General features: G+C 45.4%; 1 protein-coding gene across 1 annotated transcript in view; it reads right to left on the bottom strand.

Annotated features, from left to right (window-relative positions):
- Positions 1–15,952, bottom strand: part of LOC311223934 (dolichyl-diphosphooligosaccharide--protein glycosyltransferase subunit STT3B-like) — a 101,923-nt gene extending 85,971 nt beyond the window's left edge. Inside the window, 2 exon segments of the mRNA XM_084308709.1 lie at positions 15,042–15,198; positions 15,601–15,952. Coding sequence (XP_084164835.1) covers positions 15,042–15,198; positions 15,601–15,727 — 284 coding nt within the window. The 5' untranslated portion in view covers positions 15,728–15,952.
- Positions 15,953–17,952: the final 2,000 nt, after the last annotated feature.

Genomic DNA, 17,952 nt, shown 5'->3' with positions numbered 1-17,952 from the left:
TGTAGCATGCTATGACTGGTGTCATGGCTCTACTTTGGCATTACATCGTATCAGGGGTGAGGGGTCGTAAAGGGGTGAACTGGTAAACCTTCCTCCCCTTTTCTGATTGGTCAGGGGTTAAAACCCCCTGTCCTTCGGGCTTCCTGTCACATTGCTGGATCAGCACGTTACAGGGTGGGGGGGGGAGTTTCCTGGTCCCACGCCATGAAAGATTGGGCGTGCGGACCGCGGAAATTCCCCCGCCATAGAGCACGTCACTGGGCGTGTTTCTATTGGTAAGACTTCCGTGGGTTATTCAGGCTCCATGTTATGGACCTCTGTTACAGGGAGTTTCAGAGCCTCCTCCTCAGGGAGTTCAGAGCCTCCTCCTCAGGGAGTTTCAGAACCTCCTGTGAGTTCAGACCCTCCCTCCCAGTGAGGGAGCCTCCTCCTCAGATTGTCAAGGTGAGTAGAACTTAAAAAGAAGTTCTGCTCTGTTGTATGTGGTTGCAATGTCTTTTCAATCTATTGCTCACGTGGGAAGTCTCTCTGGGGGTTCTCTGTCCTCTCCTTTTTGGAGAGGTGGACAGGGTATTGTTTAGGGTTTCCCTGACTCCACGCCTTAAAGGTCTGTTGAGTCATGGGTTTCCCCCCATCATAGGGGTACGTCGCTCTCCGTCCCCTCTTATGGAGCATGGTTGACAGGGTGGTGTTTCCCTCAGCCGCGTCGTATGGGACCCATGTCCGTATTCTTTTTTCTGTCAAATTAAAAATTAAAAAAGCGGCTTCTTGTCGTTCTCCCAGGCGGCTTGGAGGAACGGTATCTGGTGTCTTGTTAGACTATCCATTGATGTGTTTTGGTTCTCGACGTGTACATAGTGCTGGCCCTGGGTGTTTCTGATAGGAATCACGCATGAGGCTTGACCGCCTTGGTTGCTCATCATTAAAACGGCGTTTTTATGGGGCAACTGGGATGGAGTTTGTCTCTTCCGAGCGCCAGTTTACTAGGTTTGTCTCGACGAATTCTCGTTCATATCTGGGGGATGTTAACGGGATAGATCAAAGCATAGGTAGAGGGGTCTCACACCCTTGGGGTGGGCCACTGAGCGCGGTACGAACGGGACCGTCTGGGTGGCGCCCTCTATAATGTTTTGGATCGACACACGTACCTACCCCCCTCCTAGAGTTGGGGATGTCGGCGTGATTAGGGCACGGGACTGGTTCTGGTCACGCCGGTCCAGGTCAGTTAACCCGTTGTCCGCCGGGGACGCAGATCTGCTGTTCTGGTACCCTGAGGGACTTGTGCTTTTTTCGGGGGGGAAAATGCCGGGTCGGCCCGGGTGTCACAGGGTTTGGCGTTATGGAGATGTTTGTGGTTGTGTTACTACGTATTACCCCTCACTGTTGCTTGGTCCATGTTGTGTTGTACCTTGAGCTGCGCTAAGGGGGCCTGGTCCTTCTCCATTATTTTCGCCCCTCTCTTCTCCTGCTTATGCATGGCTGAGAGGGGGCTGTTGAGGTGGTTCTTATGGAACTTCTCTGGCATCCCTGTGTACGTCCCGGTCCGCCGGGCCCGGTCCGAAGTTGTTTTCGTCGACCCGTAGGCCTGGGATAACCCCTTTTTGAAAACTAAAACACTTGTACTGCGGTATAGCCAGTGTATACCCGCAGGTGTGTTTTGGAGTTTTTTCCTGAGGGGTTATAGGAACAACCACCTCATGTTGAACCAAGAGGGTGGTTGATTCCCTGGTGTGTTGGAGCGGAGTCAACTCCCGGGTTACCCGTTTGAGTGTGCCCCCGCACGTTCATGACGTCTGCCAATCGTGTCAGCCTTCTCTGCCTCGGCCCCTCTAGAGCGTCTGGGTTTTTTTGTGGAGGCTTTGACATGGTGCTCAACAATGCCAGCATACACCCCTTCCGCCGGAGTGCTGTTTTCAGTTGACCCCTTTGGCGCCCGTCTCATCCGCAGTGCTCCAGGCTCGGGTCAAGTGCCTGCTGCCTGGATTGAGGGATCGGCCTCTTCTGGAGGTCGTCTCCCCGGTGTGCTGCCTGCTCCCGCTGTAGTGTAGCCTCTTGAGTGCTTCGAGTTACAGCCATGCTGACTGCCTTGAGTATGCCAGGGTCAGTGAGCCTGGCGGCGTGCTAGTGGGGGGAAGGCCTGCTCTTGGATGGGCCCTGTCCGAATACGCTGGCGATGTGGGGAGCGGTGTCACTAGTGACCGCCTGGTGAGGTCTCGATGCTGTGGCGTCATTGGCCTCTCCGGGCCCCCTTTTTCCGGGGGGGATCCAGTCCCTTCTGGGTCTGGGTCCTCCTTCGCGCTCCGCTGCTACGGCCTTGCCACAGGGTTGAGTTTTGCTCTTGACCCCGTGATTTTGGGGGTGGTAACGAGGTTTGTTCCTTCCGTTCGTTCCCTGGTGGCATGCGGGTTGTGCGTGTGTGTAGTCGTGGGTACCTACCCCACGGTCTGCTCACCCTGTGCGTTAAGTTGCTTGAGTTCCTCTTCGCGCAGTCGGATCCGTCTCCCTCCCGTCCTCCAATAGGGAGGGTTCCCTCCAATAGGGAGGGTTCCCTCCAATAGGGAGGGTCGGGGGGGCTCGGGTCCTCCCCGGTTCTGATGGTTGTGGGGGGCCTCAGTGGGGTACATTTGTCGGGCGTAAGCTCTGCTCAGCTCCTGTTGTGCAATAGATGCTGAGCAGAGCTATGTGAAATATAACGTACGGTTATGTATATAACCATAGTTATATGAACATAATGACGCTCAGCGTCTGGACGCCACTGCGGCCCTTGATCTTGCCTTGTGGTGAAAGATTGAGAAGGAGGCGAGTGTATGGCCACACCCCTGCTTATATAGGTGGCGGATAGGGGTGTGGCCAGACAGATGTTGGTATGTAAAGGTACATTTGAGAGTTTTTATTCAGTGCACAAGTACTGACATGAAGCATGTGCAATAGACGCTGAGCATCACTATGTTCATATAACTATGGTTATATACATAACCGTACGGTTTCATTCCAGCCTTGCCTAAACACCAGCTGATGATTTCACTATTTGGCTCACATCTTCAGCAACCTCACCTGGTGCAATGTGTAGTTAAAATGAAAACTTGGCCCACAATGGAATGAGTTTGAGACCCCTGGTTTATTCCTTGCAAAAAAATAAAAAATAAAACTTTTACTTTTTAGTACTCAAGTACATTTCAAAGTAGAAACTTTTAGACTTTTACTCAAGTGTGTTTTTAGCCCGATACTCTGACTTTTACTTGAGTACGATTTTGAGACGGTACTAGGGCTGGGCGATTCTTGCTAAAATGTGAATCACGATTTTTCTCTCTAAGAATTGAGATCACGATTCTCTCACACGATTCTTATTTTTTCAATAAAATCATGTATTATGTATACTCTTTCTTAAACAGACAACATAACATATATCAAAGTGCTTGACTTAAACTTAAACATAATATATGAAAGTGCTTGACTTAAATTTAAGTCTCTTGTAACATACAAAATAAATCAAGTCAGAATCGTCATCATTTAAAAAAGTTAAGTAAAAAAAGATAATAATATTTTTAATACTTTTTTTTAATTAAAAAAGTCGTCATCGTTTAGAACTGAGATTGCATAGGTCTATGAATCGAGATCGCGATTCTTTTTTCCAGATGGTACCCATACTTTCACTTAAGTAAAACTTCTGGGTACTTTTCACACCCCTGGTGTAGGGATAGGGAGAAGAAGATCACCATGTTCAGTAGTGGTGAGGGAAAATATCGATACAGTATAGTATCGCGATACTTTGCGTGGCAATACTGTATCGATACAAGGACGCCAAGTATCGATATTTTATTAATTATTAAAAAAAAATTATAAGGAAGTTGCATTGTTAATTTAAATACCTGTAATAGTACAGTAGTCCACACACACACACTTGTGCATTCAGTTAAGTTGGAATATGACTGTAATACAAACAGTTCCGTTTCTCAGGTACATGCAACACAGATTACAGTGTTGACATCAGTCTGCTTGAAAATACCATGTTCTGCAATCAAAATGATTGAAGTGAGATGCACAGACTGAACTTTATTTTATTATTAGATAAAACACGTTGACAAAGTTTTACTTTGCAGTTGAAAAAAGGTAATAATCACAATATATCGCAATATTAATATCGCAATACTCAGCATATCGCAATATATTTTGAATCGCAATACTATCGTATCGTGACTCAAGTATCGTGATAATATCGTATCGTGAGGCCTCTGGTGATTCCCACCCATAATGTTCAGTAACAATTACGATATCATCAGCAAACTGTGGCAACATCCCTGAACCAGCTCCCTGCCCGGCTTCTGGTGTCATCGTAGATGTAATATTAGCCAGGTTCCCAATGCAATCTAAGAAAAGATATTGAGTTACAAAGTATGAGTGAGTTAAGGCTGCATTGACTGCTTTGAAAAGAGTGAAAATGGCAGATATGAGCAGAATGTGGTGGGGGGGGTATTGGTGCTGGCAGCCAGCAGGGCTAAATCTGGGATGTTCTTTTCTATTCCGTTTCAAGCCGGACCAGAGTCGGGACGGGCCCAGGGAGGCAGCACCAGTAGCGGTCCCAGTGGGCCGTCACTCCGTGGGCGGGTGGAGCAGCACATTGTACTGAAACAAGAGGGATTAGAGAGGGGTGTGTTTGATTCTGCACCAGTCCATTTCCCTGTAGTGAGTGAGGAGGCATTCAAACAAAATTTCCAAATCAGTTGCAAGCACTGAGCCATACGCATTGCCCCCTCCTCTCTGAATGAACTATCATTAACACTTTGAGTGCCAGGGACGCGTTTTGTCGTTAGTTCATGCCGCCAGTTGAGTGCCGGCAACGCTATATAGCGTTTGTTTGTCGTTTTTTTATTTCATCAATCGAGCCTCACGCTAGTGTTGCAGACTCTCTCTGAGCTCAATTGGGAAAATACCGCCCCCTATCGTCTCCCGGATGGTAATGCACGCATTGGAATGGACTCAATGAAAATGGATGAGAAAAGAAAAATCCGGAATCCACATTTTACTTTGTCAGGCAAGTAACCCGAGCCCATCGGACTCATTGTGGTCCGGGCCTATATATAGTTTTGAGTTATCAGTTGTCATGGTCTTCTGTTCTATTCAGGTCTGTTCTGCTTTATTATTTGGACCATTTATGTTATATTTAAATTATGTATTTGCATGGGTAAATAAAACCCTTATTCTTTGGCTGTTTTTGAAATGGGTAAAATAAAACCATTATTTTTTGCCAAAACCACTGTGTCCTCCTTGTCCCTTATAAAGTACTCAACCTCTACCGTCTTAAACTATGAGTGAACACAACACTATCTTACCATCTTTAGATAATAAAGTACTCAACCTCTACTGTCTTTAACTATGAATGAACACAACACTAACTCACCATCTTTAGATATTAAAGTACTCAACATCTACTGTCTTAAACTATGAATGAACACAACACTATCTTACCATCTTTAGATAATAAAGTACTCACCCTCTACTGTATTAACTATGAATGAACACAACACTATCTTACCATCTTTAGATAATAAAGTACTCAACCTCTACTGTCTTTAACTATGAATGCGCACTTATCTCTATATATATACATTTTTATATATATTTATATATTTTTCTCATCAACATAATTTCAATGAGCTATAAAACACATGGATTAATTGTCCTCTGATGAAAACATTGCTGGTGGTCATATTCAAACTCATTAACTGTCAAACTAAATGAATGTGTGCAAAACAGTTCAGAGCCTTGGGATATGTGGAAGATTATGAGCCAAATAAATTGTTGTTGTTTTTAAGTGCCCCTTTAAAATATTTTAACTTTGAGCCATTGGCCGCGATGGAATGTACAAGCGGGCTACGTTACCATGGCTACGGTATTATATCTGGACGGGAAGCCAACAACACCACGGTTATCTGTAGCTGCAGAGACGTAGGGCAGATAACCAGCTCACTACAATACAAACATCGCCATGGCAACATCAGAATTGGTCAGAATTTATTGAAAGGATAGCCCCTTGAGATGCAGCATCTCATTTTAGAGGGGGTCCTGCCTCTACCATGACACCTCTCTCTCTCTCTCTCTCTCTCTCTCTCTCTCTCCCCTGTTCCACAAGAACATCTATCTGAATCCATTATGAACACACACAGAGAGAGAGAGAGAGAGAGAGAGAGAGAGAGAGAGAGAGAGAGAGAGAGAGAGAGAGAGAGAGAGAGAATCAAGAGGGGAGCAGTGAGAAAGAGAGAGTGAGAAAGAGTGAGAAAGAGAGAAGAGAGAGAGAGAGAGAGAGAGAGAGAGAGAGAGAGAGAGAGAGAGAGAGAGAGAGGGAGAGAGACCAAAGACTAGAGTTGTTCTGATACTGATACCACACTAGCTAGCTAGTGTGTGTTTTAAAGTGTGATGCTGTTCGTCATTTTAACAGCAGATACACTTTCTTAAATTCCATTGTCCCCGACAGAGCTTGTGACGGGGAGCTCGGATGGGATGTGTTTTGCTTGCTGGTGTTATGATAGCATTAGCTGAAAAGCTAGCTAGTTGGAACAACATCCGCTTTAACGTTACATCAAATAAGATGATCGCCTGTCCTTTCTCCAGGACCTGACACTGTCCGTCTATCAACAATAATGCACCCACGGTGAATCGTATTTAAGTCAAGTAGCTACTGACTAGCGTTAGCTGACTAACGTTATCAAATGTCAATGCGGGGAAGACGAGCTAGGTCAGCTAGCTTAGCTTGATAACGGTACCTTGGCTAAAGTTGGTGCTATTCATAATCCAGCAATAATGGCTGCAGACCTGCAAGCAAAGTACAGCAAGTTCCAAGTGCCAAAGGATAAGAGTCTGAGGCGGAGTCTCAAAAGAGAATGTTGAATATTTATTTTGCATCGAAAATCACAACATGAACGTTACTACTAGCCAGAGCCTCTGCTAGTACTAGCTTACAGACTGGGTAGCGAGTGCAACACCGTCTAACGTCCGTGCGGATCATTGGAGTAGGGTATATCTGCAGTGCCGCAGCCCCATACTCATTGATTAATGATACAAATACTAATCTATACAATCAGCTGTTGTTGAATAAATACCATTACTTTCTAGTTATTACTAAAAAACAGTATATATAAAACAGTATCAAAAAATTAAAAATAATAATTTATATAATAGTTATTTTTTTTAATGTATGCACTGGTATCGGATCAGTATCGGTATCGGCCGATACCCAAAGCTTAGGTATCGGAATCGGATCGGGAAGGAAAAAATGGTATCGGAACATCTCTACCAAAGACCAAAATAAAAAGGGTATGTTGTTCGCATGCCATTCTTGAAGAGTTTGATCTGTAGATCTTAGCCTTGTACCTGTACTTGCGAAGTTCATTTTAAAGTTATTTCCCTTCTTGAGGATGAGCTGCAATATGCTGATGAATGCAAAGAGTCCTCCACTCTAATGACCACCTCCCCCTTCTGGCAGCCAACGTCAGCCAGACCGGTGGTTGGAAAATACATTATTTATATTACAAATACATTATTTAGAATATTTCTGTAACATTACAGATGGTGTTTTTCTGAAATCTGAAGCCTTCTTACGGTTATTAATTACGGGGAACAGTCTGAAAGGGAGACTAATAGGGGTGTAAAGGCATACGTATCCGTACCGTTTCAGTACTGGACCTTCAGTTAAACACTAACGAACGCACGTGCAGAACTTTTTTTTGCATGCAGAATTTTATTCAAAATTCCAAGTTCACCCCTTCCCAAAATATAATTTGCGCAAAGGGCCGGGTGTTCATTGAAATTAACAAGTTGATTATTAATTTCAATATAGAATATTCGTTGACAGCCCTACAAGTACAATTAGCTACTGCAAAACACTGCCGAACCGTGTTTTTTTTGTACCGTTACACCCCTAGAGACTAATAATAATCATTGTGGTGTCTCAATTCACCACTCTGTCAACCTCTCAGTTGAGAACTACTGAGTGAAACTACTGAACTACTGTACGACGATCAGCTGGATAGAGAACAGCTCCTGCCTGACTGCAGTAGGGAGAACTCTGGGGCAGGATTCCCTGGCCAACACACTAGGAGTTAAAACACTGTGTGTGTAGAACAACCTCAAGGTTTCTCAGGTCCAGTCTGACGGCAGAGCAAACAGCCCACAGCAGCAGCACAGTAACGTTCAACAAGAACAGATTTGGAGAATTATATTACGGGGAGGAAGCCGCACTATGACATGCACCCCATGTACCCCTCCCTGCACCCCTCCCTGCACCCCTACGTGTACCTCTCCCTGCACCCCTACGTGCACCCCTACATGCACATACATTGCTAATAAACTATCGATTTCTATGGAAACCGTTAAACGTATCCTTTGTGTCTGTTGTCATTGTTGAACTCGTGAAAAAAAATCTGAAATACCAGATTCAGTGAATGTTTTGGATCAGAGTTTCAAACACTATGACCAGTTTGACCACTAAGGAATAACGAAAAGAATAATAGTAGACTTTTAAATTAATACGTTATTGAATTGTCTTCTTCAGACTTGGGAGGTTTTAGCCGGACTGTTAAAACATGTTCCTCGTGGGGCGGCTAGGTGGTGCAGTGGGCAAGGCGCTCACCACCAATGCAGGAGACGCTGGGTTCGAGCCCAGCTCTCCGCATTGCTATCAGCTTGGCTGGTCGTTCATACTAATACAATTGGCAGTATTAGGGGGTGGGAAGCTGATGGGTGGGGATCGGATGTTGTGGATAGCGACTCCTACAGGTCGGTTCGTGCGCCTGCACAGCAGAATCAGGAAGCGACGGGGGCGGCGTGCCCTCCCACGCAGACCCCCGACGCTGAGAGATCGCGCTGTGCAGGTGAAAAGATGCGACGGCTGCTTCCTCGAGTACCGGAGGGGACACGTGATGTAAGGCTTCGTCCACATTGCAGCCGGCTTGTGGGAGGCATGGCCTAACAGCAGGGGAGGAAACTAACTTTTTGGCTTACCAGCCAACTGGCGAGTATCTGATTTTTTTTACCAGCCAAACAGATTTTTTACCAGACAAAAAAAATCGCTAATTGTGATAATTACTTCTTTGTACGTCTTCGTCTAAATTGATTTTCAATCATAGTAAATTAATCACACTGTCTCTACTCTTCAAAATATTACATCATTAAATCACATATTAACATGAAAGAGGGAACTATTCTGGACTGGGTTGGGCTGAACTGGGCAGTGAAAGATGCTGGGTTGGGCTGGTCTAGGTTATACTGAATGATGAATTGAAAATGGGGGACCCTGATGTAAACAAGACGAAAGTCCTTCTCTGGTTTGCATCCCCTTAACAATTGTGTGTATTGAGCTGTACTGTATTGTACCCATTCTGCAATCTGTTAATAAAGTTTTCAATCAATCAATCAATCAATACTGGGTTGGGCTGATTTAGGTTGGACTGAGTTGGGCTGGACTGGGCTGGGCAGTGAAAGAACCAAGCATTTCACTGTAATGTAATAGCTAAATAAAACAACTTGAACTTGACTTGTTACATTTGCACTCTGGTTGTATGCCAAATGTATTCTGGTTGTACTGTACTTGTGCTGTAAGATGACAATATATACATTGGAACCGAATCGACAACGCTAGGGGTTCAGCAGGTGTATTCTGAATGCCAAGTATGACAACATCACCGTTGTGAAGGGCATATGGGCGAGTGGTGATATGGGTGGAAACCCGGTAATAATAAAATGTCACTCGGCTGCATTTAAGCAAAGCCGCTCAGTATAGTCGTCCACTATGTTGAATGCGCGTTATGGTAGCTTGTTACATGCTAGGTAGCTAGCCGGCTAATGCTGGTTGACTTGTCATTCTCATCCGACTCGAAGGAGACGCGTCGCATGCTGTTGTTCGCCCCCATGTCAGACCGCACTGATATACGAAATCGACGACTCTACATGCAATTATTTTCATCCACTGATGTGTTTTTGTTTAAGTTTGTCTACGTTGTCAAGCCGGCTGCCGGTGGCAGGAGTCTGTAGGTCCGCTCGCAGTGATCTGTCCACTTCCCCTAGATGGGCGGCATCTTCTAGAAAATGAGTGTTCATTGGAGGAGCTTAGAGCGCATCTGTACAACGATGATGTTCATTGGTTATGGTCGGATTGGGAGGAATCAAGGGGGGAGTCAGAGTTCGGCTTGTGCCAGTGAGCGAATCAGCAGATTGCAGAATGATTTTTTTGTTTTCTTTTGTAATTACTAGTACTCGCCAGACTGGCGAGTGCTCTTCATGAATTACTCGCCAAACGTAAAAAATACTCGCAATTGGCGAGTAAAGTGGCCTAATTTCCTCCCCTGCCTAACAGCGTTCGAGACAGGGGAGGGTAGAATTGGACGATACGAAATTGGGATGGGAGAAAAAGTAGATACAAAAAAAACATGTTCCTCGTTTCACAATCATACATTCAAGCTTATAAACCTACAAGTTTACCGTTTTCAGTGTAAACAATAATAATGAACACTGTACCGGTAATGAACATGTCCCATACTGATAAGAGTCGACAAAACCAAGGCTAATTGATTCATTTGGTCATAACAACTAGCTATAGAAGAATAAACAACAATTTAACAACCACAAGAATCTTCCAGTGTGAAGAGCTAACAACTACCGGTACAATGTGAACAGCTAACAGCTACAGTGTGAACAGCTAACAACTACAATGTGAACAGCTAACAGCTACAGTGTGAACAGCTAACAGCTACAGTGTGAAGGCCTAACAACTACAATGTGAACAGCTAACAGCTACAGTGTGAACAGCTAACAACTACAATGTGAACAGCTAACAGCTACATTGTGAACAGCTAACAGCTACAGTGTGAAGAGCTAACAGCTACAGTGTGAAGAGCTAACAGCTACAATCACCATGACTTTAAACGTCATTTATAGGAACAGCAGACCGCTCTGACCGAGACATGGATGTCTACTATTGAGATAGAGAGGCAGGTTAGGCTATAGCTAGGGATGGGCACAGAATCCGGTAGTTTTAAGGGTATCGACCGAATCATGTTGGTACTACCGAGTACCGTGAGATCCACCGTTGCCACATTTCGGTACTGTAAAAATAAATAATAATAATAATAGTCCGATGACGTCAAACGTTTCATTTACGGCAAAACGAAACCTATGATGTGTGCCGCACGTTCACGTCAACGTTCACGCACACAATACACGCTTACCTAGGATTTGACTTGATTCAACAACAAAGCAGTTGGGGCAATGGCAAGCAGAAAACGGTCGCAAGTGTGGTTACACTTTACAAAGCTAGATGCAGACAACGCTCGCTGCAATGTTATATATATATTAACACATTGACCGCCGGGGGTTGTGTATATAAATTTTTTCTTTTTTTTTTTTTTAATAAAATATATATATTATATAATTAGACTTGTACTTGTATTATCTGCGAGACATCGCCACCACGCAACAAGTCAAAATGCTCGCTATCTGCAAACAGCTCCACTGTCTGTGTGTACTCTAGTAGCCTCCAGCTACCAAAAAGGATTCTCCGGCGCTGCAGCGGGACCCTATTGGTAACGTTATGCTTTGGTCATTTAACATTCAGCAAGCCCTCAGCTCGAATACGCATTCAATCAATGTTATAAGACATTGATATCAGGAGCTATCTGTAGCTACTGCTAGCCGGCTAGATGACGTTAAGACAACTATTTAGTTCAATCGGACATTTCGTTTTGAACAGTGAATTAACGTCAGCTAACGCGAGCTAACGCGAGCTAACGGAGGTATCAACATGCACTACAAGACTTGCTGGAGCATTTGTTGATATCAGGAGCTATCGGTAGCTAGCCGGCTAAATACCGTTAGACAATGCCTACCAAAAGTGAATAGTTGACTGGGTAATTTTGTTTAAACAGTAACGATAGCTAGGTAGCTAACGTTAGCTCAGGTCGAATGCACTATCTAGACTCAGCAGAGGAGGTCCGCCTGTGTTTACAAACTCTACACGGGTACGGGCGGGGCTAGGGAGGAGGAGCAGTTTGCAGGTCCTGTGCGTCTGAGACAAGCGAGTGAGATATCCACTTGATCAGTTTCCGCGATCGGCGAATATGACTAATTATCGGAATTCCCCGATCGCATATTTATACTAATTATCGGCCGATAACGATCGGTGGCCGATCGATCGGGGCATCCCTATCGATTATCTATCGTTCAGGATGTGGGAACGTTATACTTTTTCATTCATACATTGTTGTGTTAATACCTTCGAGAATATAAGTATGTTTTAATCTTTTCTGCTGTAATTCTAAAAACGATAGTTATATAGGCCCAAACGCATATGATAGATTATCGATTGCCGTTTCTTTCCCATACACGCTATATTAAAAAATTCAAATGTATATGATCTGTATACATTATGCTTCATCATGCGTGGAGGAAAGGGGGGGGGGGGTCGTTTATAATTCCTTGATCATCAGTAACGGCTTTATGTAGTATGGGTGATATATTGATCAGATGGTTTGCAGTGAAATGAATAAACAATCGGGCTGAAAATAACGTTATATTCCCCTTACCGTGGGCCGATGAGACTGGCGGTGAAAGATCCCAATTATTCGACGCCGATCGCCTAGGTCCATTTCTGGTTTGTATGGCGCAATAAACGCCGAAATCATATCGATTATTACGTTTAGAAAGCGATCCATATGTACTATAGTGTCTGTCAGGAGTCACGTAGCGAGATGTGACTGCCGGAGGAATTTCCTCGATGCACCGATGGCACTTCCGGTTTTTGCGAGAGTGTAACTCACCCGACCATCCACCAGGCGGTGGTATTGAGCCGTTGTAGTCACATCTAGGGTCCCGCTAGGGCATCGGGGGTTGGCTGGATGAATTATGAATGCCATGGCGAATTTTTTTTATATTGATCTAAAAAAACGCTGTACAGCGATCTTGGCACTGGATGTGTTAACAAATTGTTCTAAACAAATAATAAAATGACAATAAATAATTTGAAGTTTGGACTCCTTTTTTACAACTGAGGTAGGTAGATTAATTTGTTTTAGTATCGAAAGTATCGAAAGAAGGTACTGTTGGGTACCGGTATCGATTCACAGGTACCGGTATCAGTTCAAATGTGAACGGTACCCAACCCTAGCTAAAGCTGCTCTGGCAGCAGCCCAGACAATGTTCCAATATCACAGAGTGGCCGTTGAAAACACATAAAAAGATGATAAGAAAAACGCCGGAATGTAAAACCAACTGATATAGTAGACGTCTTGCTACCGAAGGCAGAAATGTTTGGACGGGGGTAAGGGGTTAGCTCCATAGCAGAGTATAGCTGCTGTCATGGAAATATTATCATGTCATTATAGATCTGTGTTGAAATACATATTCTATCATACATATTCGACTAGTTTAATATGTCAACTAGCAGAGCTCAAAGACAGTCTGGCTGATGTTCTTAAAACAACCTCAAGGGTCAGGACAGATAGACATTTCCAAGTAAATCACATCTTGTTCTTTTCTTGTTTAATCTCGACTCCAGTCTCGTCTCAGGGACGAGAAACCCTCAGACCTATCTTCTGTTTTTATCTTCTCTTCTATGTTAAATCTATGTTTACCTGTTTGGTCATCTTAATGTAGGTCATGTCATGTTCAGTGATGTATTTAATTGTACGTCTGACCACCAGGGTTGGGTCTCACTTCCTGGTCAGATGCTTGTGTACACTTGGTCTCTGATTAGTAACTGAGCACGTTCACTGTGATCACAGAGAATAAATCTATGTTCATTTTTTTTACAACTCGACTCAATCAGAAATTATTCGGCCGTTTCTTCTCTTAGAGTAATTTCCACAACACTGCTTATTTACACCTACTTACACCTGCATATAACTGTATGATAGCATACGTACAATAATGCTGTATTTATATATTTATTCTTACCGTATATATATCTACCTGTCTGTACATACCTGAATATAATCCTTTTTACACATCTGTGTAGATACTATATCTATATCTGTACATAATATATCCCTCACCTACTCTTACTAGTTACACTGCTGGCCAGTATGACTTACTACCATAGTGTCTTTTTACCTGTATCACTGTACATATTAATACTACAACTCTCAGGGTTTCCCATCAATGACCTAAACTGTGGGAAACACTGACTCTGTACTACCTTTCTACTAGCTCTGTAGTGAAAAAGACTCACGCACATCCCAAGTATAGTCACGGGGGCTCGACTCAAATAGATATGTAAGGTTGTGGAAAAAAAGTCAGCACACCGTCTGCCGTGTTCCCAAGTTTAATTTACTATAACACAACGTTTCGGCCTGTGGCCTTTGTCAAGTGTCACCAACATGTGAAAAGGGGTGGGGTATATATACATACATATTAGGGGTCAAGGTTGAACCAGGTCAAGGTTCAAATCAATTAACCTATAGGCTACAAATTTACAAAACATACTGCAGCTCAAGTGCCAGAACATACATAGTTACAATAACAGTAGTATGGTACCCCCCCCCCCCCCCCACTGTACCGAAAAAATACCGAACCGTGACTTCAAAACCGAGGTACGTACCAAACCGTGGATTTTGTGTACCGTTACACCCCTACTGTACATTGTATATTACTGTTGCACTTTACCGTTACATGTGCACTCTGGTCGGATGCTAAACTTCTTTTCGTCACACTCACAACACAACAAAGACAACACTCGCTGCTGTTACAAGGTCGCATCACAGACAGACAGTGGCTCAAACTGAACGCAAATATGACGACAGATCGGATATGCACACCGTTACTTGAAAAAACAATACTGCGCGAATGACAGCGCCCCCCCCAGCACACACACACACGGTGTGTCCGGTTCTAACGGCGGCGGTGACCATAAATCGTTGCACATGTCAGAATTGGTACATTATTAATGTATAGGCTTGCAATCTAGGCCAGCGGTGTGTCTGTGTGTGTGAGTGAGTGAGTGAGTGAGTGAGTGAGTGTGTCTCTCTCAGTCTCTCTGTGTGTCTACTACAACTCACCAGGGGTCAAACTCGTGGATGATGCTCTCGAAGCGGATGACAGCGAACAGCCTGGCGCTGAAGCCGGCCAGCCAGGCCAGGAACAGCACGGTGATGGACAGCAGGGACTGCCAGCCTGCCGGCTGAGCCAGGCCGCCGGCGGACAGCACTCCTCCTCCTGAATGAATGATGAATGAATGAAAACTTTATTAACAGATTGCAGAATGGGGTACAATACAGTACGGCTCAACACAATACACACAATTGTTAACCCTTTCACTGCCACACTACAGAAGGTTAACCCTTTACTATCACACTACCGACGGTTAAGATCAACAAAGGGATTTTTTGTCAACCCTTTCACTACCACACTACAGAAGGTTAACCCTTTCACTGCCACACTACAGAAGGTTAACCCTTTCACTACCACACTACAGAAGGTTAACCCTTTCACTACCACACACTACAGCAGGTTATGGGGATGCAGACCAGAGAAAGACTTTCGTCTTGTTTACATCATCAGGGTCCCCCATTTTCAATAATTCATAGTGACATTTATGAAATGTATTATGACCGGTACCTCCTCCTCCTCCGGTGCCTGGCTCTCTCTCTCCCCCCGCGGTGCGTCCGTTCCCCGCGGAGGAGGAGGACGGTGTTTGTTGTTTGTTGTCGCCGGAATTGGAAACCTGCTGGTGATGTTCCGCCATATTCGGTGGTCTGGTCCCCCCGGTTGTGGCTACTACTAACGGTCCCCCCGCCCCCCGTGCACCCGCCGGTCTAGCACCCTGTCCCCTCTCTCTCCACGGCCCCCTGACCACCGGTGTGTGTGTGTGTGTGTGTGACCTCGCCTTTCCACAACAACGACCACCGCAAATTCAGCTCAAGTTGTTTAGCTTGAGCGTCACAACAACATAGCATCACCAGCCGGTAACCGGTTCAGCAGCAGAAAGAGAGACACACACATGCGCAGAGAGAGCAGCAGAGAGAGAGAAATGACACACACATGCGCAGAGAGAGTCGAGCAGCTCGAGCTACTTCCTCCCTGCTGGACGTGAACTATGGACGTGAAGACAATAGGGGATATCTGCAGAGCCGCAAGCCCAACGTCTGGGCGGGGCTTCGTGGCTTGTACTCGGTTTGAGGCGGGTCTTGTACTCGGTTTGACTGTGCATTCGGGCTTGTACTCGGTTTGACTGTGCAGTCAGTTTGTGCTGTTTATTTTTACAAGCAGTGAGGAGTCGAGACTCGACAGCATTTGCATTTATGTGTTCCGTGTTGCAGGTTAGGGTTAGGGTAAGGGTTAAGGTAGGGTTAGAGTTAAGGTTTGATTTATTGATTGAAAAGTTTATTAACAGATTGCAGAATGGGTACAGTACACGTACAGTACAGCTCAATACATACAATTGTTAAGGGGATGCAGACCAGAGAAAGACTTTCGTCTGGTTTACATCAGGGTCCCCCATTTTCAATTCATCATAACATATATGACATACATGACATACAGATAGACAGTACTGCTACATCCATAGACGCCTACGTAATAGAGCAGGCGAAGCGGGTGCTCTACCAGTATTGAACTTGGGGGAGCAAACTTGTCTCTTTGCTCCCTCACTTTTTGATCATATGATATATCCCCCCCAATATATAAATATTATCTAACCATAACTACGTAATTTCAATCAAATTAATAATACGCAATGACACTTAATAGCAAGTTTTTAAGTTTCCAAAGATTGCGACACCCCCCTGCCCGATATGGTTTGATCCAGCCCCCAGCAGACAGAGTGGAGTAGGAGTACAGTAAAACTTGTATGCACCACGATGACCGTGCAATTCTAGACCATCGAACATTCACAACCTTCCGGAACATTCTAGAACATCGAACATCCACAACCTTCCGGAACATTCTAGAACATCGAACATCCACAACCTTCCGGAACATTCTAGAACATCGAACATCCTGGCATTACATCAAGATGTCTGATAGTGGCAGCCAGTCCAAGACGATGGTGGAGGAGGAGACAACATCCGCGGCAGAGGGCCGAGAAGGGCCCAGAGACCGCAGGCGGACGGCCGCGGCTCAAGAACTGCAGGATGAGCGAAGGACAAAGATTGAACGGAAGTTCGCTAGGTGCCATAAGGCATGGAAGGTGGCGACGCTGGATGCTGAGGAAGAGCTGAGCGTCACGGGCGCATGTTTCCCGGCGGACATACTCGACGCAGTGCAACATGTCACTGCAATTGGCGTCGCCAAACAAGAAGCTGGTGGCGGCCTTTGAGGAGTGGAAGGGCATGGAAGTGCCGGAAGAGTACGCACGGCAAACCATCGACCGCTGCAGACAGCGGAAATCGCAAGGAAACTGTTCTAGGCAACAGCGCCCATACAGGGCGGGCTGGAAGAAGCAGACGGTCTCGAGAGCGCGTCGGTAGCCTCAGGCAAGACAGGCATCAGCTCGCGCCACAGGAACTCCGCCGCATCCGGCGCTAAATCATCCGTCAAGACAGGCATCAGCTCGCGCCACAGTAACTCCGCCGCCTCCGGCGCTAAATCATCCGGCAAGACAGGCAGCAGCCCTCGCCACAGTAACGCCGCCTCCGCTGATGTGGGGTCTCTACAAGCCGTCGTAGAGGGCCTGCGAGAGCAAGAGGAGAACAGGGAAGCAATGCGGAAACTGGTAGCCGAAGATGCACAGGCATGGGCACAAGTGAAGGCCGACAACGCCGGAAGAAAGGTGCAGCAGGCCGCTGAAGGCGTGGAAAGACAAGGAAGGATAGAGGCTAAACGCTGGGAAGGAACACTAAAGGAAGCCCTGCAGAGGCTACGGGCAGCTCAAGCAGCTCAAGCAGCCAGCAACGGCGACGACCCAGCTGTATGCGGATGGGAGCGGCCCGCCGGGAGGTTCATAGGCGTTACGGTAAAGGAGGAAGGCCC

Source organism: Notolepis coatsorum (assembly GCF_963971535.1).
Source record: "Notolepis coatsorum genome assembly, chromosome: 2".
Taxonomy (NCBI): Eukaryota; Metazoa; Chordata; class Actinopteri; order Aulopiformes; family Paralepididae; genus Notolepis; species Notolepis coatsorum.
Note: the sequence above shows the minus strand (reverse complement) of the source record. Positions and strands in the feature narration are given on the sequence as shown.